This window comes from Eumetopias jubatus, unplaced genomic scaffold (assembly GCF_037043125.1).
Source record: "Eumetopias jubatus isolate StellerSeaLion01/CBP00866 unplaced genomic scaffold, mEumJub1_p1.0 scaffold_1, whole genome shotgun sequence".
NCBI classification, from domain to species: Eukaryota; Metazoa; Chordata; class Mammalia; order Carnivora; family Otariidae; genus Eumetopias; species Eumetopias jubatus.
The window spans coordinates 3,894,251-3,920,014 of NW_028274807.1; the positions used below are offsets into that span (position 1 = coordinate 3,894,251).

Here is a 25,764-nt window from a genome sequence, read left to right on the forward strand (position 1 = left end):
TGGTTGATGCCTATTGGCACCAGGATGCCTTTCCCCAGGAGAATGGATATTAAAATATCTCACCCCCTGCCCCTGTCAAGGGCTGATCCGCAAGCAGATTGCAAGACACACATGGGCTCCCAGGCTTAGTCTGCTTACTGACAATCTCCGAGTCCTGTCGATGCATTGGGCTGAGGTTTTTTTTTTTTTTTAAAGATTTTATTTATTTATTTATTTGAGAGAGAGAGAATGAGAGAGAGAGAGCACATGAGAGGGGGGAGGGTCAGAGGGAGAAGCAGACCCCCCGCCGAGCAGGGAGCCTGATGCGGGACTCGATCCCGGGACTCCAGGATCATGACCTGAGCCGAAGGCAGTCGCTTAACTAACTGAGCCACCCAGGCACCCTGGCTGAGGTTTTGAATTTACAGCATTTTCTTCCCTGGAGGAGCTGAGAGCATTTGAACTCCGAAATGCAGAGCTTTGCAACAGGAATATTAGGATAAAGAGCAAAGTCCTTGGGGAGTGGAATGGCTTCACTCCTGGGGCCTAGGGGACACCAGGACTATATTGTCTCTTTAGACATGAGAGGCGTGGGGGCTGGTGTAGCCAAGCATCACCACCTGCGGACTTTAAGCAAAAGATGGATTCAGTTTAGAGGCTAGAATTCCAAAATCACGGCGTCAGCAGGGCCACTCCCTCTGAGGTCCTAGGGAAGGATCCTTCCTGGCTTTCTCAGCTCCTGGAGCCCCAGCAATCCTTGGCCTTGGCTGAGACACTCCAGTCTCTGCCCCAACGCTCACATGGCCTCCTCCTCCGTGTTTCTGTGGTCTCTCCTCTTCCCTGTTGATCACACATCCTGTTTGTGTTTCCTAGCAGCAGCTGTGATTGGATTTAGGGCCCATGGGATGCTCCCCATCAAGACCCTTAACTCAGCCCTCAGACAAGGACACTCTTCCTCATAAAAGAACACTGGCAAACCTCATATCTTTGGGACCGTTCTTCAGCCTACTAGCATCCATGTATCGAAGCTGATGCCACAGTCTTCTTTTCCTACCACACGGAGGGGTGAGCTCAGACCAGGTGAGGAGGGGCCAGCTCGCAGGGAGAGGTCTGTGAGGCTTTCACCCATTCAAAGCTGCAGCGAGTTCAGATGCAGGCCGAGCTATGAGCTGACCCTTCCATTCCAGCATCCGGTCCTCCATCTGGAAAGGGGGGCAATGGCCTCAGGGAGCCCCATTCCAGTCCATGCCTGCTCCCCTGCACCCCACTAAGGAGGCCGAGTCCAGCTTCTGCTGTGCCTTCCAGAGTCTGGGCAGTCTGGGTAGGGGAGCCCCGTTTTTGTCCATCTCTAGCTCCTGGCCAGCAGCTACTCAGCCCGGGCTATTCCCTCCGACTAAACACCTGTCTAATGGGGATGCCCTGTGGCCTTCCCAGCCCCAGCGTCCTGTGCTCAGCTCCTGTCTGGACCAAGCCCACCCCAGCCTGGAGGGGCTGGTGGCTTCTTGGGGGAAGGAAGGTGAGCTTTGGATTTAGGGCAATTGGCTCATGAGTCCTGGTCAGGGCCTTCATTAGGTCATTCTATGATTTAGCCAGTGAGAATCACGAGCCAAGCCCCCAGCCAGGTGCTGAGGACATAGGGACGAGCCTGACGTCATGGCCCTGCCTCTGTACAGGGACAGACTCTCAGCACTGAAGGCCTGGCCTGCGATGGGCACCTTGTCCCATGTAACCCTCCAAAACAACAAGTTCGGGGGTGCTTAGGTGCCTGAGTGCCCCTCGCAAGCTTCCTACCCTCTATAAGTCTCAGTCTTCAGATCTGTGAAATGGGGACTAACATCTCCCATGCGGTTGGAGATGGCTAGGCTGAAATCCTAATGTGATGTGGGGGCACAGGGCACAGGACATGGAGGGACCACTTCGGAAATGATGCAACAGAGAGGCATCTCCACTGAAGTGGGAAGTGGTCAAGGGCTAGTTGCAGGAATGCCCTGGCCCCTGGGGGTTCCTGTGTAAGGAACCAGAGGGCCAGGCTGCCCACCACCCAGACAGCGCCAGGGACACCATGTCACTGGTTTGCTTTGGGGGAGGGGCGGCCTGCTCCGTGGAGGCCCTGCAGGCAGCTTTCACTCCTGGACGTGCCCCATGCAGGTGGTAGGACTCACGTGGCCCTGCTGCGGCCCAGAGCCTGGCCCTGCGGCTGCTGGCCCTCCAGGTTACCAAGTACCAGCCCCCTTCTTTCTCCCAGAACTGACTTGAAAGACCCCCATCTTTTGGGGCCCTGGGAGAGGTGACTTCTTCAGGGTCACACAGCATGCTGATGAGATAATTGGTGTAAGAGTCTGGGATTCTGGGCAGGACTGTGTCCCCACATCTTCCCTGCCCCATGGCCTGATGCCATGACCAACTGAGTTACAGACACATGCTGCATGTTCTTGCAACATCCAGAAGGCTGCCTTCAAGAGCTTAGAGCCGGGCTCACAGCTAAGGGACGTCCACCCTCTGCGCCAGGGTGGATGGAGCAGTGTGGCCTGTGTCTGAGCAATGCAGGCAGAGCCTCTTGCCGAGCCACCCGGGTCTGTAGCTGTACCTGAGGGGCCGAGTCTACCATGGAGTTCATTTAAAGTGTGGCTTCCCTTTACTCATCTTATCAAACAGGGAATTCTGTCACCTGTAAAGCCTGGATGCTGCTAATGTCCCTTGGCGTCTGTGAAGGGTAGAGTTCCCAATTTCGCCGGCTGCTTGCCTCACCGTCCTTTCTGGAGATCAGGTCCATGGCCAGGCTGAAGGTGTAGGTCCTGCGGGAGAAGAAACGAGTGTGCTCTTGTCATGAAGACATTGGAAAGCAACTGTCTGTATCTGGTCATGCATGTGCCTGGGGACACATGTGACAAGATGGGCAGGGAAGGTCGTTGTTGAGGATGAAACACAACCGTGTGTTCAAAGAGCCCAGTGCTCAGCACATAACAAGTCCTGAGTAAATCCCATTATGGGCTGAATCATGTCCCCTCGACATTTAGAGTCCTGACCCCCAGCACCTCAGAGTATGACTTTATTGGAAACAGGGAGTTTAAAGAGGTAAATAAGTTAAAAGGAGGCCAGTAGGGTGACCCACTTCTATCTTATAAGAAGAGACTAGAGGGTACAGAGAAAACACCAAGGATGCTGGCCCAGAGGACAGACCATGATGAGGCACCAGGAAGGTGGCCGTCTTACACACCTAGGAGAAAGGGCCACTGGAGAAACCAGACCTGCCCATACCCTAATCTTGGACTTAAAGCCTTTGGTCATGAGGGAAGAGATGTCTGTTGTTTAAGACCCCAGGCTAGGGGCGCCTGGGTGGCTCAGTTTTTAAGTGTCTGCCTTCGGCTCAGGTCGTGATCCCAGGGTCCTGGGATCGAGCCCCGCATCGGGCTCCCTGCTCCGTGGGAAGCCTGCTTCTTCCTCTCCCACTCCCCCTGCTGGTGTTCCCTCTCGCTGTGTCTCTCTCTGTCAAATAAATAAATAAAATCTTTAAAAAAAAAAAAAAAAAAAAGAAAGACCCCAGGCTGGCGTACATGGTACGTGGCCCAGGCAAACTCGTCCGCCATCTGCGTAGATTTACCTTCTGAAATAGCCAAAGGTGTGAGGATAGATGTGGCTGGGATGCAAGAATGAACAAGCAGTCAAGAGACACATTAAGATCTGAGGAAACACATGGGAAAGGGTATTTAGTGGGATGGCTGGTAAAACAGGAGCTGAGGAGTTGCAGGCAGTGAGGAAATTGCCACCTGTCCACGGAGCCAAGAAAGATGCCGTGAGGTGAGCACACATTTAGGAGGTCTGGGAAGGATGGAGGGAGAAGATCACAGCTAACTAGAGTCGTGTGAACTCCAGGACAGGAGGGGGGGTCGAGTGTGTCTGGAAGGAACAGGGGGAGGGGCCAGTGGAGAAGAGTGAATGGTCACTTACATCCCCTGAGAACAAGCAAATGGCCAAGTTCCCCAGGGGAAATTCACTTTAGGAAAGGGGAGATCATCTTTATAAATTCTATTTTAAAATAATCTATAATCAACACCCCAAAACCAAATAACCCAATTAAAAACGGGCAGAAGGCATGAACAGACATTGTTCCAAAGAAGACACCCAGATGGCCAACGGACACATGAAAAGATGCTCAGCATCACTCGTCATCAGGGTAACTATCTCCTCTCGTTATATTTATTTTTCAAAGTTTTGTTAGCTCCTCTCCCGTTTATTTTCCCAGATACACTTTTCAACCATTCACTGAAGTTCCAGCAAATGATCCCATTGGAATTTTTCCTGGCATTTCATTCATCCTGAAGTTTCAGTGAATCCAGGAGGAATCGATACATGCACGACGCGTCTTCCTCAAATCATGAACGTGGTGTGTTTCTACGTCCTCAGCCCATGTGGGAATATTAGCGTTTCTCCCGTAGACGCTTCATGTCCTGGATTCTCCCGCAACTACCGCTGGCCCCACCTGTCCATGCTGAGACCCGATCAGGGCCAGAGCCAGGGGCGCCTCGGGAGTGCTTGCCCTGCAGCCCAGCCTCCGGCCACCAGCCTTCCACCGCCACCACCTCAGGCCTCGGACCATTCATGCCCCCGTGGTGTTTCAATTTGGTGAACGCACTTCTCAAACTGTCGGCAAGTTGTACCTTTTCTTTTCAGACTGTCACCCCCCTGTGCTGTGCTGGAAACTCCCATTGGCAGGATCCAGCTCACGTAGATTTCCTTTCCTCACATATTCTCAGTGTCAGAGGCCAGCTCCCGAAAGCTGCGGGCTGTAGTTGGCCATAAGTGGACCAAGAACACTGGTGTCCATGTCCAAACCATTGACATTTCCCTCCTCCCGGGGCAGAGGCTCTATTTACAGTCTCCTACTGACAAAGGAAACGTCGGTGGGTTTCCCCTTCCTGAGGATAAGGCGGGGCCCGCACCGCGCCCCAGCCTCCCGTCCCACACAACAGAGCCTCCTTATCTATAAATAGCATCTGTAAAATCTACAGTTGGAGAGAAAACCAAATTGTTTTTTTGCTTGTCTTTCAAATGAAATATAATCAAGATTCCAATGAGAGGAGAAAGGAAAGAACTTAACATTTAAATATTTCTGATTTTTTTTCCTCAGGAGAACTGCTTAATGGTCAACTTACGCCACAGAAGTAGATGGGTTTAAAGTCTCCCCGGCTTTTAAAAGGGGCATAGCTGCAGTCTGTGGGGTTGCATGGGCCACGTCCCCATCTTAGATTCCTGGGGCGGCCGTAACAAGGCACCACAGACTGGGCAGCTGAAACAACAGACATTTATTGTCCCCACCCTGGAGTTCTAGTTCTGAGATTCAGGCGTGGGCAGGGCTGGCTCCCCACGAGGCCCCTCTCCTAGGTGTGTGGACACCCTACTCTCCCGTGTCCTCATGCGGTTTCCCTCTGTGCCTGTCTGCTTCCTGATCTCCTCCTCTCTTAGGGGCATGGGTCAGATTGCATGGGGGCCACTCTAGTGACCTCATTCTTCCTTAATGCCCTCCGTAGAGACCCCATCTCTACAGTCACATTCTGGGGTGCTGGGGGCCAGGACTTCAACATAGGGAATCTGAGGCAGACAGAATTCAGCCCATGACAGCACCTTTTTATTATGTCTGAGGTACTTGCCACCAACTTGCTCTGCGGTTTTGGAAGTTACTGGACAGGTATGGCTTCAGTGTGGAAAGTCTTCTCATCATGGCCAGAAGACAGACTGTTCTCTAAGGCCTAACACTCACGGTCTCTCCACTCTTTGTTCTAGATTTTGCTATGTACGTTTTTCTATGTGGAGCATTGAGAGCCACTGTGATTCATGAAGACACTCTCCCATTGTATCCCGCTGGTCACCTCTCATCTGCTTAAAGGTCACGGACAGATATTGGGGTGTGATTTTGTCATGCAGTGAATCCAAAGCCTCCTGGGACCATTGAAAAAAGGCTGAAGTTGAACTGGCGATGGGCTGGTGGGTGGTGGATATTTCAGTGGCCAAGCGGAACAGCATGGCTGCAAACTCAAAGGTGTCCCCTCTGGCAGGCAGGGGCTGCTCCTGGTGCAAGTGCACATCTATCCTCGGGCACTGGAAGGCCAGCAGGTTGCACATGCCAAATATCAGTCCTGCAGCCCACGCAGTCTGAGGTATGTACCTGTCTGCCCACGGCAAGCTAGTCTTTGGATGGTGCCACCAGACAACATTTCCCTCTACTCAACAGTTTAGTGATGTGTCCAGCCATTCAAGGATCATCTTCTAACTTAACAAGCCTTAGGGGCTTAGTAAAGTACACTTTTGGCAGTTCTAGAAGACTTTGCCAGAAGGACTGAGTCTGACGGCAGTGCTGGCTATCGGCCAAAGGGTCCATAACCACATGTCTCAGTTGGTCAGGATGTCTTGCTGCTCCCTCAGGGAGGATGGGGGTGCTTTCAAAACATGGCCAATCAAACACCCCATCGCTGGGCCTACTACTTAGTTTTCTCTCTTTTTGTTGCAATTTTTCTTGGTATTTATTAATTCATAAGGGAAACTTGTTTTGTCCTTAGGAAGAATAGTTCCAGCAATGCCAGGCTTAAAGGCTGGACTGGCTATGCTGGTCACAGGTGGTTGACAGATTAATTGTGAAGCCAAAAATATAATAACCACAAACTCGTCTCCTACGGAGTCTTTACCGTGTAGTCCTAGAAACATCCGGGTTTGCCAGTTGCCTGGTGGCAGCGAAGCTCTCCCATCCTGAGCGGGGAGTAGAGGACCTACCCTGCCCCTTCTGGAACTCAGTCAGCTGGGGTGTAACCAGCGTCTCCCGATTTCCTTAAAGCATTCATGGGACCTGGTGACAGACAGAGCTGGTTCTCAAGGGAAACAAGTGCTTCCTTAATAAGTGGGACGTCATCTGACCTCCCCACTTCCCTGGGCCAGAGTGTGCTCAGGTTTCCAGGACAGGGGCCTGCATTGGATTAGCTCTGCAGTTCCTTGGGGCACCAATGTGACTTTGCGGTAGCCCACAGGACCCATAGCCATGTCTACCCTGAGAAAATGGCGCTTCTCCAGATGACTGGTCTACCGCACCTGGAATGACCGTGCTCATTTCGTGGAAACTGTGTCCCTTTTTGCATCGGGTGTGGGAAGGCAGAGATCGCCCAGCGTGCGTGGTGTGTGCAACCCCAGCCCTGGATTTGTCTGACTTCTCCCGTTTATTCTCTCTTTGACCTGATGTCCTCATATTCTTTTCTTTAAATTTAAAATGGGTGAATTTATATTTTGAATAAGTAATGCATATATATGGTTCCAATATTTACAAATCATGGACGGTAGAGAGCAAAGTCTCCTTCCCAAGTCCCCCTTCTCCGGGCCCCTCCCCCAGCGCCCGGGGCACCGCTGTTGGAAGTTTCTAGAGATGCTCCTTTCCAGGGAACTTTTAGGCACAGGCATGCATATAAATACACATCACACACACACACACACACGTACAGACAATCATGCTTCACTTCCCCCTCCCCCCCCAAATAGTTCTGTACTAGGCACAGTGTTCTGCAACCCGTCTCGGATCTTTTCACATCAGCCCATAAATTACTTCCTCGTGACTATTTTTAAACACAGCAAGTGTTCCATTGCATGGATGTAGCCTAACTTATTTCCCAAATACATTATTTCATAATTGCATGATCTCTTTTACAGACCATTTAGGTCATGGTGGAAAGCATACACACACCCTTTTCCAGTTATCCAATCAAACGCTGAGTGGCGTGCCACTCCGGGGCAGAGATTTTGTAGATGCCCTTTAAGGTCCCTGGTCAGCGGACTTTAACTTAATCCCAAGGGAGATTATCTTGTGTGGGCCTGACTTATTCAGTTGGAAGCTCTTTAAAAAAGGCTTAGGGCTTCCCTGACCTCAGAGATTCCGAGTAGAGAGCAACTGCTCTCCCATCTGCCTGGGGGGTCCTTCCCGACTGTCACACGGAGACAAGCATTTCAATCACCATGGTTTCCAGCGGCTGTGTTCCCTTTCCTCCCTCCCTTGCCCCAACTGTGCCACACAGCACTTCCTAGTAATAAACCCTCAAATGGATGTGTATATACGTGGTGTGTAACATATACATATATTACAGTATAAATAATATGACATAAATAGAAACTACTATATTATTATGAAATCATTTTTGTATATTAATTATAAAATAGATATTTTAGAAATGTACTCATATTATGTATGTATAAAATATATACAATAATATATACATATAAAAATTACTATTCTACTGCTCTGGTTCTCTGGCTAAACCTTAATTGACTCTGAATTTGGTATCAGGAGTGGGGTGCTGCTGGGACAAATCCCTAAAGTATGGGAGCAGCTCTGGGACTGAGCAGTGGGTGGAGGTGGGGAGAATTTTGAGAAACTCGATGAAGAAACTACTTTGGACAGATCGTTCGTGGTAATATGGATGCTGGGAGAATCAGGAAGGAGTCAGATACACATTACAGGCAATTGGAGGAAGGGGGATCCTTACCGTGTAGTGGCAAAAAGTTTAGTGAAATTGTTGGTGGAGAGGAGAACCTATAAGCAGTGAAGTTGGTCATGGAGCTAAGAGTATTTCCAAGTACAGTGTTAAAGGTGTAGCCTGTTTTATTCTTGTTGCTCCTAGTGACACATGTGAGGAAAGAGGTTAATTGAGGGAAGAAAACTGAACAAAAGGAACCAGGATCTGATGATTCCGAGCAACCTCAGCCTCTCTAGACAATGCTAGAAATGCTCCAGTGAAGAGATTCTCCCGCTGAACATGAAGAAGCAAGCCACCAGGAGCCTTACAGCTTCTAGGAAATGAGTTCTGCCATCACCATGTGCGCTCAAGAGAGGACCCTGAGCTTCAGATGAGACCCTAGCCCCTGCCCAAACTGGACTGCAGCCTTGGGAGACCCCGAGCTAAGCCATGCCCAGACTCCTGATGCATGAAAACTAGGAGATAATGAACGTGTGTTGCTTTACGTGGGAAGTTCAGGGTCATCTGCTGTAGAGCAACGGAAAACTAGTCATGCATTTTAGGACTTTACAGTTGACACACTGAGCAGAAAGATAAATAAAGCCAAGCTTAGGCTCTCTGATTATGATCTCTTACGCCCACAATAAGGAGGTGGTTTTTGTAGTCGTTTCGGGATTATGATCTCAGAAGCCCAAGAGAGTAATTCACGTTTTCGGAACATTATCCACAGAAAACCATGAATTGACCAAGATATTAACTGTATACCTGCAGGGATAATGTTGCCGGCATGGAGAAGGCAATTTTTACCGATGATGGAATGGTCTAGAAGCATACAAATATGGCAACCGCTGTTTTCATGGGGACGTTCTTGGACACTAACTCAGGGACAGATGTTTGGGTGGCCGCTGGAGGCTGCACTCACCTGTGCTTAACCCAGGTATCAGACTCGCTGGCTTGCTCCGTGTAGTTCTCAGGTAGGAAGCCTCGGCAGCCTGTCCGCTGGGAGATCCCAATCACCCAGCCCTCGCTGGCTTCCTCCTGCTGAGTAGGGTCCACGAAGATGTAGTCGCCAGGACTTAGTGTAAGCTCGTCCACGTTCTGAGGTTTGTACTGGAAGAGGGCCCTGAGGGTCTGGAAAAGACGCAAGTGTTTTCCTTGAAGACACTCCAAGGCCTTCGTCTGATGATAGTAGCATATACGAGAATATGGCCCAGAATTCTTGGGATCGGTTTGGAAATGAATTCTGGTGTCTGTCTATCTATCTATCTATCTATCTATCTATCTATCTATCTATCTATCTATGTATCATCTATCTCTTATCACTATTTACTGATCTCTAATATGAAAGATCTTAGAGCATATTTAGACTTTCACATCCACCTTCCTTGGCATGAGATTATTTATAGCTTCTCATACAACAGGGAACATGGTGGATTCATTCATGCTAATTCCATGGGTCTGAAAGGGAGCATTGCCTACTTTCCATGTAAGCTAATCAATTTGCGGGGAGGAAGTCTTGCAATGAGGGTTCACTGAAATCATCATTTAAACAAATTAATAAGCAATACAACATATTTGTAAATTTTTGCAACAGTCCATTTTTTATTGCCAACAATGCTACCATTGTTTTTTCAAAATTTTTTTTGTGTGTCTGCAACTCATATATAAAAGAATGCTAGTTCCAAATTGCACAAAAGAGGGAATCATTTAAAAAACAATAGACGGTTTTCCTTTTCCTGAAATACCTCCAGAGGAGGGCTCCTGGGGGTCAGTGCTCTGCCGGGTGGGAACCATTTGTTCCCGTGGGCGGCCCTGGGTGAGGCTCCCAGGCCGGGGTTTGCTCACCTGGTAGTGCACAAAGCGCATGTCTCGGGAGTAGAGCACCGCGGTCCACGGGCAGCCATGGCCCGGGCGGATGGCTCTGGCCAGCTGCTCCAGTGTCCTCTGGTGGTGGGGGTAGAACTTGTGGGCCAAGGTCAGATGCAGCTGCTTGGTGCAAGGCTTCACGGTGCAGTCTGTGAGATCAGGTAAACACAGGATGATGCGTGCTTTAACCCACACCATCGGCACTGCATTTCCAGGATGGCCACGCACCCAGGAGGGGTGGCGCAAAGCCTTTCTGCATGGCACCTCCTGCCTCTGCCCACTCCTTCTCCCTGGGCACTGGGGCTTTCTTGGTAAGGCAAGGACTCCCCCCCAGACTGTGTTGTCTCCAGAGTTCAGCTTACAGAGGGGATGGTTGGGGACTGCAGATCTTACGAGGAACAGGAAAGAGGAGGGGTAGAGATATGGGTTGGGGGTGTTTGGAAACTGTGGATTTGCTAGCTGGTTTCCCAAACAGTTGACTAAAGTGGGTGTAGTAAACAGCTTCTCCTTCATTCCCTGGGTGTGCACATTACCCAGTGGCCTGGACCGGTAGCCCGGCGCTCTAGCTCAATGGGGTTTGGTTCAGCTGCAGAGTCTCAGGAAGAAAACACCACAGGCAACTCAACTGTGTCAAACATGACAGCATCTCTACTATTTCGCTCCCTTTGGTGAAGCAGGAAGCCCTCGGAGCAGCCAGCCCCTGGTCTTTTTGGCTGGCCTCTGCCCCGGTGGCCCCAGCCCTCACGGTCCTCATTCCTGGGCCCTGACTTCGGCCAGGATCTGCTTTCAGCTGAGCCACGAAGGAGTGCATGTTCCGGGGTGGTGGAGACCGACGGGAGCACACAGATTTGGTATTAGGTAGACCTGCTTCTGGTGAGGTGACCTTGGGAGCATCTTGGCCTGACTCAGCTTTCGTTCTGACAGCAACAGCTTGGGGACAGTGACTACCACCTGCTGAGGCTGCATTGAAACCAGTCTCTTCGTTCACATCTCTGGGCGTCTTTTAGTAAATACTGGTTAACTGCCACCCCCACGTGGGCAACCCATACAGCAGACAGGATCTGTTCTCCCCTAGAAAATGTCACCGATGTTGCAGTCGCTTCCTGGACCCAGACCCGCCGGCCCCACTGATGTCTCCCATCCCCTACACCCGCCTTTAACAGCAAACAAGAAACTGTCGAGGTGAGGAGCCAAAACTGAGACTGTTGTGTGGGTGGTGGGGAAATTCCTTCTTTAGGTGTTTCAGCACTGGGGGGAGGACAGCCTTGCCACGTGAGTCGGCGTGGCCTGGGAAAGACCCATGCTCAATGTCATCTGAGTCACCAGTGAACCACACACGACTTCTGAATGGGCCCTTGTCTTGTCTGCTCCTCGCGGCCCCTGCCTGTGGGGGCGTTTCACTGGGGGGTGGGGGGCCCACTTGCCCGGAGAGGGGCCCAGGACACACTGAAGCTGAAAGGCCCCTCCCCACCCTTCCGGGTCAGGCCCAAGGCACAGGCGTAGCAGGGCACGGCAAGAGATGAGCAGGGCTGGTCAGCAGGAACCCAGGTAGGGCCGAGCGAGACAGGGCTGGCCCCACGTTCCAGCTCCGACCACTGCTTAGGGGACTCGGTCGCTTTCCTGGGGCTGTTGTCACGAATGGCCATGGACTGCGGGGCTTGAACCAACAGAAGTGTGTTCTCTCACAGCCTGGAGGCCAGAAGTCTGAAATCCAGGCATGGGCAGTGCTGCCCTCCCTCTGAAGGCTCTGGGCAGTGTCCTTCCTGCCGCGTCAGGTTCCCAGGGCTCCTGGCGCTCCGTGGCTTGTGGCCGCGTCCCCATATCTCTGCCTCCCTCCTCCCGTGGCCTCCTCCCTGTGCGTCTGGGTGTCCTCTCCTCTCTTAGAGGGACATCAGTCACTGAATGCAGGGCCCACCCGACTCCAGTCTGGCCTTGTCTTAACTAATTATCTCTGTAGAGACCCTATTTCCAAATAAAGTTCTTTTCTAAGGTTCTGGGTGGACAGGAATTTTAGGGGACACTTTCACCCCATGACAGTGACCTTGGGCGGGCATGCTACTCTTTATAAGTGCCGTGCCTGCTCCGCGGCAAGGGGCCGACAGGGCATGGCATGATGAGACCACGTTGTCCTTTGGAGGCAAGGAGATTGAAGAGCCACCTTTGACTCTTGTTTATATAAAGGACACGGATCTGCAAAGACACAGGGTAAGCCAATAATCATCCAGCAAATAGAATCCCAGGGTCCAGAGGCACACCTCCAGGAGGAAATCCAGGATTCGGTGACCTCCTGATGTAGCCAGATCTGTGTCCAGGTGCGTCTGATAATGGGGCCTCTGGACGCCTGCAGAGGGCAGGGCGGGGTGTCCCTGCCCGGGCGCTTGGAGTCACAACACTGAGTGCCTTCCGTGTGCCAGGACCGATGGGGACGCTCCACAGAAACAGGCTGTGCTGTTCGAAGGGTCAGAGGCCTCACCGATTTGCAGAGAAAGAAGGGCGAGGCCTGGAGCTGATAAGGCTTGATGAAGGCCTAGCGCTAACCAGAGACTCCGGAGGAACTCTCGTCTTCTGAGATCAAGTCCAGAGTCCCTCCCATGAACCCCAGCCGGAGCCCATCTTCAGACCAGTGCAGGTCTTGGGGGAAAAGGGAGGTTCGCAGATCCTCCAAATTAGTCTAGACAATCCTTCCTCAAAAGGCCAGGGAGAAAAGACCATGCTCCTCCCTAAAACATTACCAAAAACCAACTAGGACTTGGTTTTACACACAGCGCTGACCCCAGGAGGGGATCTGCCCAAGGTGGGCATGGGGCTGGGAAGCCCCCGATCCCCCAACATGGGCACCAGCCTGCAATCCACCGTCTTCACGTGGCCACTCAATGTCCCCACCTGGGACAGTTTCCTGGGGCAGCTGGAGTGTGCCAAATGTTCTCAAAAACCACATCAATGCAAACAAAGGTATTCCTACTTAGAGAAAAGATGACCGCTGGTTCTCGGAGTCTGCTTTCCTTTTGAAGGACAGCCTGGCTCATTAGATTTAGCTCCAGCTAAACTGTTCGGCCTTGGACTAAGGCCATGTCAGAGGAGCTGGCTGGAAAGGGAGAGGTGAGGGTGGAAATGTCCCGGGCCAGGGTGCGTATGTGCCCAGAGCCCAGCCCAGCCAGCCGTCTGGCCGCCACGGCAGCAAGGAGCAGCCCGCACCCCCACTGTACCGCAGGAGCAAGCTCGGCCCGAGACGCAGAGCGGTCACTCTCTATTAACCGCGCCTTTTGTGTGCAGGTGCCCAGGGCTGCCTACCTGCTAAGACAGAGGCTTCCGTAGCAAACATTATGGCAAATTCCCGGATGACGTCTGCAGGGCTGTCGTTCACGAAGAAGCCCAGATAGCTGATGGAAGAGTGGAGAACCAGAGGGACGACCGAGGGGAAGGAGCCCAGGATCCTGTCGCCCGCTCTCTTCAGAGCCTCATACAGACAGTCCACCTTGTGGTCCTCACACTGAGGGAGAGGAGACAGAGGATGTGCCTTCTTGCCTTTTGTTAGAAGGGCAACTATTAACTTAGTAAAAATCATGCAGCCAACTGAGCCTATTTCTGGTCGCAATGCTGGAATGTAATTTATTTTGTCCATGTGTTCGGGGTTATGGATTTGTTCTATGCCTGGTCCTCAGTTTTTAGAGATTTCGGGTAAAATTCCAAATGGAAAATCCTTTAAGTGTCTAGGTTGGAAGTCCCTTGTCACCCTAGCTACCTCCCGTCCCTCCACGTCATGTCAACTCAACCCACAGGTGTGGTCGGCCTTGCATCATTCGGCTTCTGGAGGTTTCCCATAGACTCTGAGGCAGTCACAGGCTGCCCTGCTCAGAGCTCCCGGTGAGGAGGACAGTGGCCTAAGTCCCCGGCACCTGGCCACGCTCCCGCGGTGACCGAGCCCGTCACTGCCCCTGATGTGGTTTCCTTGGAGGTGGTCTGGGTTCCCAGGCTCCTGTCGCAGCCGGCTGCCCTGCCCGGAGCAGCGTTGCCAGCTGAGGCTCTGCCCCCTTGTCCTCCCCCGCTCTCCTGCCTGCCCCTTTCTTCTTTGTGCTGCACAGGTGTTTCTCCCAAATAAATCTCTTAGCACTTCTAATTCCAGCTTGGGGTCTGCTTCTTGGGGGACCGTGAACCAACACAGGCTCTGACCCAGTCTCCCCACTGCCCCCCGGTTCGCTGCACACAGTTCAGCCTGACCACGCTACCTAGCGCCGTGCCCCTGCCATGCCACCCTCCACCCCGAGGCGGCAGGTGCTCCCCCTGTCACCCGCAGCGTGCTGTCTACACTGCTCAGCCTGAGCGCCAGGGCCGTGGGCACTGATTAGAGCCCTCAGTGCACTTCCCCACTTGCACGTCGCCCTCCTGCCTCCGGGGCTCAGCGGTGCCCAAGCCACTTCCTGGGCTTGAAGACCTTCCTCCATGTGGAAGACCCATGTGGCCACATGGGACCGTGGTGAAACCATAGTGAAACCCAGACCCTTCCCCCACCCAACGCCCCCTCCCGCCCCTGGCAGGAAATCAGCCCAAGCCCTGCTCTTCCCGGCAGCTGGTTCCCTCCGAATTTCCCACAGCACCTTTCATCCTCTGAGGAACCAGCTGCATTGTAGTTTTAATATGCATTTTTATGGCCCCTTCTGATCAGCAGCTGGCTCTATTCGTCTGTCTATTACATCTTTGCGGCCCTTGTGGGGCCTGGGGAGGCACATGACACATGGAGGGTGTAACTTTGAATAAGTGACCGTCTGTCCACATTGTATCTCTGGGTCTCGGGTAAGTGGAAGCACAGAGTTGTTACAAACAGAGCTCCGGGGGGACATCTGCTTGTGGAGGCTGAACGTTGCCTTCTACAGCATCAAAGGCAGAGACTCAGTCCCTCTACCGCTCTTCTGCCAGGAAGGGTGCTCGGCCAGCCCCGGCAGGGTTGGACGTGGGCTGGGGGTCAGTGGGGCGGCAGACGCAAGAGAAGGGAGGGTGCACATGTGTATCTACACCCGTGTCCGTGTGGGTCACGTGGTGTGTGTGTGTGTGTGTATATGTGTCTGTGGGGACACGTGCATGCTGGGTGCAAGTCCCAGGGGGTTGGGAAGACGAGCTGGGAGGCCAGGTGGCCCCTGGCTGCCGTGATGAAGCGTGCCTGTTTCTAAGGTTACTTTCATCACTTGGCTGCCTTCCTTTCCCAGGACACGCAGGGCGGAGCCTGACTGTCACAAATGCTGTTGCTGGCAAAGGAGGGGGACCAACTCACACCGGTTTGCCCGGGACTTTCCTGGTTTTTGCGCCGGAAGTTCTGTGCTTGGGACTGTGCTAGTCTCGGGGTACAAAGAACAGTGAGGCATCTACCTTCTCTCGAGGGGTTAGTCTCCTAAGGGATGCAGGGTGGCACCAGACACATTGCCACAGCACGTGGACAGTGCCACTAGAGACACAAGCAACACGATGGTGGGAGCACAAAGGGCGGCAGCCCTTCTGCCTGGGGAGCGGGGAAGACTTAACGAAGGGAGGGGCTAAGTGAGTGGGGCTCTGAGGAATGCCTAGGAGTCACCCAGATGGGGGGAAAAGTGAAGGGTGTCCCACACTAAGAGGACGGCTCGTGCTGCAGCTGTGCGTCACCCCATGGAAATAGATCACGTGGCCGCCCCCAGTGACATCCAGCAGTGCTTAGATGTCACCAGGAGCTGCCCTGCAGTGGCATGTTAAGGGGCGTTAAAGGCACGTGGGGCCAACTCACCGTGAAGAAGTCACAGAGCGTTATGTGAGGGAAGACCTCATGGGCTCGGTTCTTTGTGCACTGACTCTTGCTCTCTCTCCAGAACTCCTGCAGTCTTTCCAGCAGGGACCCCGTGGGGCAGAGGAAAAGGGCATACTCCTGGGGGATGGGATCATCCAGGGAAGGGTCATCACGATGACAACGCAGCCTGCAAGAGAACAGGCTGATTTCACCCGTGCCACGATGGCAGGACACTTTCCCCGCATGGGGAGGGCAGCAACTCAGCACCAGCGGTGTCCACACTGCACACATTCACCGCCAGCCCCCCTCAGTGAGGCTGGTGTGGCTGCGGCATGGCGCCGGGTCCCCCCACCCCAGGCTCTGCCCCACATTAGTCTGATTCTCGGACCAAAGACCAAGACAGTGAGAGAAGATGGCCTGGTCTTCAAACGGTCTTTGGGGGCCAGAAAATTTGTAGAAAACATTCACATTTCGTTCTATCCGACTTCAAATTGAGTGTAAAAGTCAAAACTAAAAAAGAAAAACAAAAAAACAAACCTAGACAAAATGTAGGTGGCTACTCTGTATTTTCTTTGTATTCAGAAGGTTATTTTAAGGACAAGAAGAAGTGACATACAACCCCAAATTCCAGTTCATACTCACGGATGACAGAAACAAGAATTAAGACAACCCCAAGGCGCCATTTTCTCATCTGTCAAATTAACACAATGCTTTTGAAAGGAAGAAGGTTATGCTCCATGTGTCAAAGGTGCAGTGGATCTGTGCAACTTCTGTATAAAAGCAAGTTGTCAGGATGCACCAAGAGCCTTCAAATACCCATCCCATTTGAACTGACAATTCTACTTCCAGAACTTTCTCCAAAGGAGAAAGCAAATAACACTGCACACGAGAGGTATTTTAGGTATTTTATGGCAGGGTGATTTGTAACAGGAAAGACATAAAGATAAGATAAGTGACGGTAAGTTTATTTATCATGCATTCATCAGGAGTCATGGTATTGAGGAATTTCAAGTGATGCAGAGACGTGCCCGAGATTAAGATTGAGTTTAGCAGGTGGGATGTGGCCACTTGAGGAGACAAGAGCTATGCACAGATAGAGTCTCCTTAAGAGTAAAACACCAACAGAGGGCGCTCTGCCCCTTCATCTTGGCGCAAATGCATCCTTCACTGTTTGCTTTTCCTTTCAGAAACTTAGGTGACCAATCCACAGATAACACACATGCATGTTTTGTATCAATCATAAGCGACTGTTTAAATTATTCTGCAGGTTGCACTGTTTTTAGTCCACACCATGTTTTTGCAATTGATCCAAGTTGATGCATACGCATCCGGTTAAGCGTGTCCAAGGGCTGTGCATGCTCATCACACATGCGCGTATTTTACCCATCCATTCCCCTGCCGGACACTGACATTGGTTTCTTTTTGAATAGTTTCATAGCACGGTAATCAAGATCTTTGTACATGTTTCTTGGGCCCTTTGTATGTTTCCAAGGCACGGACCTGGACGTGGAAGCCCATGGTGGGCGGCAGTGTTGATACACACCCCAGACTGCAGCCAGGACAGGGAGAGAGCCCCCTTCCGCTCACCCACGTGGACACTTGAAACTGCTTTTCATTTTTAATGGCATCTTAATTGGCACTTCCCTGGTTAGCTAAGGTCGGCCCACTCTGGGTGGAGCCTAGGGGACCCCACTGTCTCCCCATGTCTTGGTGGGACTTGTGATCGGCTTGGCTGAGTTGTAAGTTGCAGGAAGTCACCTTGGCTCTCGAGGCAGTGGGTTTTGTTTGAAATTCTAATTTGGCAACCCACTTGAGAGTCAGCCTAGCGCAGAGGATTCTGGGTGTTTCCCTTTGTCTGGTAGAGGGGTTGCATAGTTTGCCCTTGGCCTAGAGTTTTTGGGGAAAGAAGGGGGTTCCCAGTGAGGACATGCTGGCCATTCAGAGACCGACTGTTGGCATTTCCCATCCTGCTCTGGGAGGGCACCCCAGCTGGCTGAGACCTGGTTTTTATTGCTTGATTTTCGCTGCGGTTTTCCAGAGCAGAGAGTGAGGGGACTTCCCACCTAGGGGCAGAATGACAGCATCATGGCACATTCAGGCGGGACTGGGTGCTGGAGAACGGGGTGATCCCAGAGCAGAAAGCCGAGGCCTGCAGTGGTGGGCGGCTTGCGGAGTGCATAGCTGATTGACGGCGGAGGCTCCTGGAACCCTGAGTTCTTCCCCCGGGACCCCACCACCTGGTCCCTGATGCCTCAGGGGGCATCCACTACCAGCAGTAAACTCTCTCCCCATCAGAGGTAGCCTGCGAGAGTGGGGACCTCTATTTTATATCTTCCCTATTTACTCAACAAATCACGTGGCTTGCTTTCTTCTTTGATAGCCACGTTTGGGTAAGCTCAGGTTTTTAAGGGAAGAAAGGCTTATTCAAATTTCAATCTTTCTCCTCTGTTTGCCATTTTAAATGCAGGTTCTTTTCCCCTTTCCTCAGGCGCTGGGTGGGCAGGCAGGGGCTCGCTCCCTGGCCGCCCGGCGTATGTGGGGCACCTCCCTGTGTCCGCCCTGCAGAGCTCTCAAAGCCAAGTACTCAGCACATCTGCAGACACAGCCCTACTCACCAATTGGATGCCTCTTCCGCTGTCTTTCTTCCAGTGGCTGCCAGGGCCTTTAGTCTATAGGAAAGCAGAACGAAAGGAGAATTCAGAGACCTGCCGTCTATTCTTCAGGGAAGCAGGGGAGAGGCAGGGGTAGTCCTGCAGCACATGGGACCTTCGGGGAGGCCCCCGCGAAGGCCTGGACTGCTAGACTTTGCAGCCGGTTGCCCTGCCCAGGCCTCCGACTCCATCTCCACGTGGCATCACTGTGGTTTCTGAAAATGCAGACCTGCTCATAACTCCCCTGCTCAGGGACTCTAGCCTCCAGTCCTGGGCACGGGCTCCAACCATGCCCACAGTCTTGCCTCCTTGGCCAGTCCACACACCCTGCACCAAAGCCAGGTGAACCCACTCTTGGATCTGCAAGTTGGCTACGAAGGGCCGAATCCCTGGCTTGCCCACGTGCCTCCCTGCCAAAATGCAGCCCTGTGCCAACATGCCCTTAGAGAAATGGCACTGCTTCTTCCAAGCTTGGCTCAAGTGTCCCTCCTCCAGGAAAACTTCCCCAACCCCCCCAGTGGGGTGGTCGTGTAGCCCATCCTGTTTCCTCACCACACGTATGGTCACCATGCTTCATCTCTATAGACTTGCCTCCTCTACCAGCCTGCAAGGTCCCTGAGGCCCAATGGTGTCATACTCATCACTATAACCCAGGCTGTATATACACTGAATTAAATTTAACTGAATGGGACCAAATTGAACAGGATGGAATATGACTAAGGTAACTCTCTCAGGAATTCAGCGCTGAAATAGCTGGAGTTGATGAGCAAACCAACATGGTGCTGCCCCATGTTGCTATTGGTGAATACTGATGGGGATGACATTGGTTTCAATTACAAGGACTTCTGAGCATGAGTCCGCATCCAGCTTCAGTAGTGTAATATAGGATGGGCTTTAGAAGGGCCAAGAGTGGGGTCCTGCCCCACCACTGCCTGAGCTCTCTGGGCTCAGTGTCCCTGGCTGCACCCAGGGGAAGGTGCCCAGGTTGGGGTCTGGCACATGGTTCCACTGCTTATTTCAAAGATCCCTGGTTTATTATCAACATAAAGGCGACAAAGTTCTGATTTGGGTTAGAAAAGAAAAGGGTGTAGCTTCCAAGTGATTTCAGCCAATTTGCTCAGGGTTGTGTTATAATGTTTAAGGAAACTTTGGTCCCCTCCCCAATCCAAAGTTACTTAAAGGGACTTCTTCTTTTTTTTAGATTTTATTTATTCATTTGACAGAAAGAGACAGAGCACAAGCAGGGGGAGCGGCAGAGGGAGAGGGAGAAGCAGGCCCCTCACGGAGAAGGGAGCCCGACACGAGGCTTGATCCCAGGACCCCAGGATCATGACCTGAGTCTAAGACGGATGCTTAACCGAATGAGCCACCCAGGCACCCCTTAAAGGGACTTCTGATGCATTTTCCCATGTGAATAAGTCTGTGAAAAATTAGTACCCCATGTCCCTATCATAGCTCATTGCTTTAAGGGACTTCTCTCTCTGACAGAATGGCTCTTAAGGTTAAAATTTTCCATACGGGGACCTTTTCCTTGGGTAAGCAGCATCGAGTCAATGCTGTTCCGGCACTTTCTTAACCATCTCTTTCAATGATCAGACACTGAAGAGATTTTCCCTACAGATGAACGGTTTCCCCGCACCCTTTAGAAATACGTTCTTGATGGTGATTCTCGCAACAGCTCCCTTCAACTGAGAGTCTGAAATACCTTATGGTGTCGTCTCAGTCACTGAACTGCAGAGAGGGTACAACCAGGCCCAAGCTCCTCCAAACCCGGAAAACTGGGGGTGTCCCAGTAATACATGACTCCCAATTTTTTACAAATTTCAGGGTCCCTCTACCAGCCAGCCAGGCAGCCAGCCAGCAGAGTTTGTCTTTAAAGGGCAAAGATCATGTCATTTATAAAAAGGAGAAAAAGGCCTAATTTTGAGACGGTAACTCTCACTGCAAGGTGCACCCCTCGGGCAGGAAGTAAGTGCTCTGAGCTGCCTGCAGTTGTGTGGCAGGGGCCAGAAGGGCTGGGGGGCCTGGGACACACACCCGGTGGCCCACGGCAGTGCGACGGTACTCACGCAGTGTGTGCTGGGAAGCCCATTCCCAGGAGGGGGTCCAGGAGCGAGGGGGTGCTGCGGCCCTTGTGCTTGTTGGAGACCTTTGCGTAGAGCTGAGTCTCCCCTGCTGCCATCTCTTCCTGCCTGTGGACAGAAGTGAATAGATAAAGCCAGAGAGAGTGAGACAGGCAAGGCTGCCTGGGGGTGTGAAGAAAAACCTCAAACCCTTTTGATCTTTCTGACAAAAGCTAATATCCTGTTTGCATGAGATGTTGGTTTTGCAGAATTCTCTTTGTGGGGTGCTGGGGTACAGCCTCCATCAGCCCTGTTTCCACATGGGGTTTGGGTTCCAGAGGTCCAACATGCTTACCAGAAGAGCAAAAGCTGGAAAGATTGACACTACTAAATTTTGACAAGGCTGTGGAATATTTGGAACTCTTACTCGTTGTCCGACCATTTTGGAAAACGTTTGGACAGTTTCTTATACAGTTCATCATACATTTGCTACGTGACACACTTGTTCTTCTCTGTCTACCAAGGAGAAATAAAAATGTGTGACCACACGAAGACTTGTATGTGAATGTCCATGATGGCTTTATTCACAGTAGACCCAAACTAGAAAGAATCCAAAAGTCCATCAACTGGTGAATGTATATGTAAGTTATGGTATATTCAGTCAATAAGTAGCACTCATCAATAACAACAACGCACTGTTGTCTCATGAGACACCATGGATGAATTCCAAACAACATTATTTTGATTAAAAGAAAGAAACCAGACTCAAGATCACACATACTGTATGATTCTATTTAAATGAGATTTTAAAACAAGGTACAACTAAACTATAGAGACAGGAAACAGATAAGTGGTTGTCCAAGGCCAGGGTCTGAGGGAGTTTTGGGGGTGATGGAAATGTTCCATATCTTGATAAGGGTGTGTAGGTCTTCAAGACTGACTGAACCGAACACTCAGATTGGGTGCATTTTAAAGTGTGTAAATTAAACTCCAATAAAATTTATCTTTAGAAAGGAAAGGGAAGGCATACTAAGAACAATTAAAAACAGTATGCTAATAGGGCTGCTGGGATTTTGTGGGGGATTATGTTGAATCTATAGGCCAGTTTTAACACTATTGAGTCTTCCATTCCATGAATATGGTATATCTCTCTATTTACTTTCTCTTAGTAGTGTTTTGTAGTTTCAGTGTCTTGTACTTCTGTCATTAAGTTTATTTCTATGTGTTGCTATAGTTTAAAAATAATTCCTATTTCCATTTGTTGCCAGTATATAGAAATATAATTGATTCTTAAATATTGACATCACATCCAGCAATCTGACTGAGATCACTTATTAATTCTAACATTTTGTAGATTCTTTTTGATTTTTTATGTACATAGTTATGTCATCTTCAAACAATGCCAGTTTCCCCCTTCCTTTCCAATATTTGTAAACTTTATTTCCTCTTCATGCCATATCGTTGTGGCAAAGACCTCCAGTGACGTGTTGAATAAAAGTTTAGGATAAGTACACTTTATCATAGTAAATAAATTTTTTTCACTCCTAATTCACGGAAGTGTTTTTTTAAATTCATTAACAGATATTGAATTTTATCAAAAGCGTTTTCTGCATCTCTTGAGATGATCATGTTGTTTTCCTTCTTTATTCAGTGAATGAGGTAGCTTATTCCAATTGACCTTTGAATGTTAAATCAATCTTGTGTTTCTAAGATAAAACTTTGATCATAATATGTTATCCTTTGTATATATTAATCAATTTGTTAATACTTTGTTTAGAATTTTTTGCATCTGTGTTTGTAAATTAGCTTGGCCTGTTATTTTCCTTTCTTGTAAGTTCCTTCTCAGGTTTTGGTGTCAGTAGAGTGATCAGCTCATTCTGATATTCCTGGGACTTCCTAGTCACAACACTGAAAGTCGCCCTTCTAGGAACCCCCTCAGTCCCTGGAAAACAAGGACAGTTGGTCACCCTAAGTGTCAGTGTTATTCTGGCCTCATACATGAGTAGGGGAATATTTCCTCTTTCCTGATTCTCTGAGTTTTTGTAAGATTGGTATAACTTTTTCTTAAATGTTTGAAAAGATATATCAGTAAAGTCCTCTGGGCCTAGAATTTTCTTGGAAAGTTTTAAATTACGGATTTAACTTATTTGACAGATACAGGAGTATTCTTCTTGAGTTGGTTTCATTAAGTTGTTTTTCAACGAACTTGATCATTTTATTTAAGTTGTTAAATTTCCTGGCATAGAGTTACCAGATTTTCTTTATCTTCTTTCAATTCTGTTGCATAATTTTCTGTGTAGAGGTCTTGCAGTATTAGTTAGATTGTTCTTAAGTATTTGATCATTTTTTATGCCAGTGTAAATTATTTTTTTTAAATTTCACATTCATACTCTGTTGCTGGTGATTAAAAATACTATTGATTTCACATTATTTTACATTGAACTTATATCCAAATATCTTGTTTGACTTACTTATTAATTCCAATAACTAATCTCTAGAATTTTAAAAATATTCTATGTACAAAAGGAATTGTGTCTATGAATAATATTTTTATTCCTTTCTTACCAGTACATATTCTTTACTTTAAAATTTCTTTTTTCTTTCCTTGTTTTCTTTTTTCCTTCTCTTCTTTTTTCTTCTCCTCCTCTTCTTTCTTCTTCTTTCTTTCTTTCTCCTTCTTCCTCATCATTTTCCTCCTCTTTTATTGTCCTGGCTTCGACTCCAAATGTTGAATAGGTATGGCATATATCTATATGGTGCATCTCCCTGTGTTGTTCTCCATTTTAGAGGAAAATGTTTCAATATTTCATCTTTAAATGTAAGTTAATTTTGTTTTTAAATATATTTTTTCTTTGAGGCATTAAAAAGATGAAATAATTTTATAATCAAATGAACTAAATAGCTCAAACTCAAAAGCCTCAAAGTAGAAAAAGCTTGTGACCAGAAGAAAAAAAAAGTAGATTTTGGGTCTGAGATATAGCCTCTACTCAAATATATTTTTCTTTTCTCAATAGTAAACCACTTTCTGAGCAATTGTGCTTATAACATATTAAAATATAAATTTCTCTCTTTTTAAAAAATCCTATTTATGTTAAGCCAGGAAATGCCCAATCTAGCCTCATCCCTTTTCCTTAGCTTGAAAAGTTATCTTCCAAGGCCAACCGTGAAAAGACAAAGTTTTGTTGATTGACACTTTTTTCCTGTGGCTGACTCCCAAAGCCTCCCTCTCTCACTAATGGGATCAAGGTGGAGACTGAGGGGCACCTGGGTGGCTCAGTCGGTTAAGCGTCTGCCTTTGGCTCAGGTCATGGTCCCAGAGTCCTGGGATTGAGCCCCACATTGGACTCCCTGCCCAGTGGAGAGCCTGCTTCACCCCTGCCCTTCACTCTGCTCTTGCTCTCTCTCTCAAAAAAAAAAAAAAAAAAAGGTGGAGATTGAGACAATGCCCGGAACTCAAGCTGTGTGCAAACGGTTACAAAAACTTCACAGCTCCTAGAGGACCCCTCAGGGGGTCCCCTCCCCTTCTCATACCTCTAAACAAAGACCACGGAAGACACCACCTTGGTGAATGCCAGCCCTAGGTATGCTGATTTCTATTTCCTTAAAGTTTCATTTTGAGATTGATGAAGTCAATTTGTAGGTAAGCTTTCTGAGAGGCTACTGTATGGTGGTAGAAGTTCAGCCACCATCATGGGTCATCTCCCTGCTATATCCAGGCAAACTGACCTCATTTGACACACATCCCAAGATGCTAACATGTTAATGAATTAATATGACATATGTGAATTCATGATTGCTTCTGGTTTTCTACATGTCTACTCAGTATTGTTCCGCCACCTTAGTTTATGATCAGCTCATCCATGTACCTGGAGCCTATCACACACTCATCACTGTGTCAAGTGCCACGATGATACATTCTAGACTGTCCTCTGAGAGTCGTACTCCATTGGGGCATCACCTATAGCACTCAGGTGAAAACAAAGAAAGAAGTAAGTTCTAAGTTTTCTATCCCTGTCTTTGAAGGCAAAGCTTCGTTCAAGGACTAGCGAGAGCAGTTAAGAAAGATGTAAAGGAGGGGTGTATGAGCTTGAAGGATCCCCAGTCTTAAATCCAAAAACATTGAGAGGTGTGTGGGCGGGTGCTGGAAGGCAGGAAAACAAAACTGGGTTAAACCACAAGTGGCTGAATATATCTCTCTAGCTATTGTTGTCATTGGCAAATCCTGCCAACTCTATCTTTAAAATCCCAAATCCAGCTTTTGCTCCCCATTTGCCCCACCAGCATCTTGGTCCAAGTCACTGCCATGGTGGCCCAGGTTTTTAGTAGCTTCCTGCTGGCTTTCTGTGAATTCACCTCTGTCCCTACACTTGGTACGCATGCATAGATCTGACTTTGCCCTGCTCAGCTCTTTGGTGGCTTTTCATCACATGGAAACCAAACCAGAGTCCTTCCAATGGCTCAGGCCTTCCATGATCTGCCAATTTCCAAGCATATAGGTTTTCTTGGGGTTCCTCCAACACCCCCCAGCTCATCTTCTCCAGACCTTTGGAGTTGATGGCCCTGTGCTTGGAACAATCTCCCCTCTTAGCTCATAAGATCTTCTTTATCTCATCAATGAGGTCTCCACTGAAATACCACTTCTTCCTAGAAGTCTTCCTCCGCCACCCTGCCTGATCACTCTCTAAGCCTCTCCCAGCCTCATCTCTTCCTCGCATTTGTCATCACCTGAGACCACAGATGAATGCTTTGTCCTCTCTGCCATCTGCTCTGAGTCTAGATGCCTGGCTCATGGCAGATGGCTCATAAATATTTGGTGAATAAATGAATGCATCTAGCTCTGCTCCACTAGACTTCCAAAGGGGCTCAGTTCCCTGCCCACAGCAGCAGGGCTGTGTTCTCCCCTGATAAAACATCTTAAAGCTGTATTGTGTGCAGAAACCCCTCAGAATGCAGAGGCCCCTTGCAGAATG

At 49.5% G+C, this 25,764-nt stretch overlaps 1 protein-coding gene across 2 annotated transcripts in view; it reads right to left on the bottom strand.

Moving 5' to 3' along the window:
• UBASH3A (ubiquitin associated and SH3 domain containing A) overlaps positions 1 to 20,947 on the bottom strand; it is a 36,066-nt gene extending 15,119 nt beyond the window's left edge. For both annotated transcript variants that reach the window (XM_028126457.2, XM_028126455.2), the window contains exons 1-7: positions 20,801 to 20,947; positions 18,696 to 18,749; positions 16,081 to 16,267; positions 13,623 to 13,821; positions 10,311 to 10,480; positions 9,388 to 9,596; positions 2,648 to 2,774 (exon numbers count right to left, since the gene is read on the bottom strand). In XM_028126457.2, coding sequence (XP_027982258.2) covers positions 2,648 to 2,774; positions 9,388 to 9,596; positions 10,311 to 10,480; positions 13,623 to 13,821; positions 16,081 to 16,267; positions 18,696 to 18,749; positions 20,801 to 20,913 — 1,059 coding nt within the window. In that variant the 5' untranslated portion in view covers positions 20,914 to 20,947. The remainder of the gene's footprint in view (positions 1 to 2,647; positions 2,775 to 9,387; positions 9,597 to 10,310; positions 10,481 to 13,622; positions 13,822 to 16,080; positions 16,268 to 18,695; positions 18,750 to 20,800) is intronic.
• Positions 20,948 to 25,764: the final 4,817 nt, after the last annotated feature.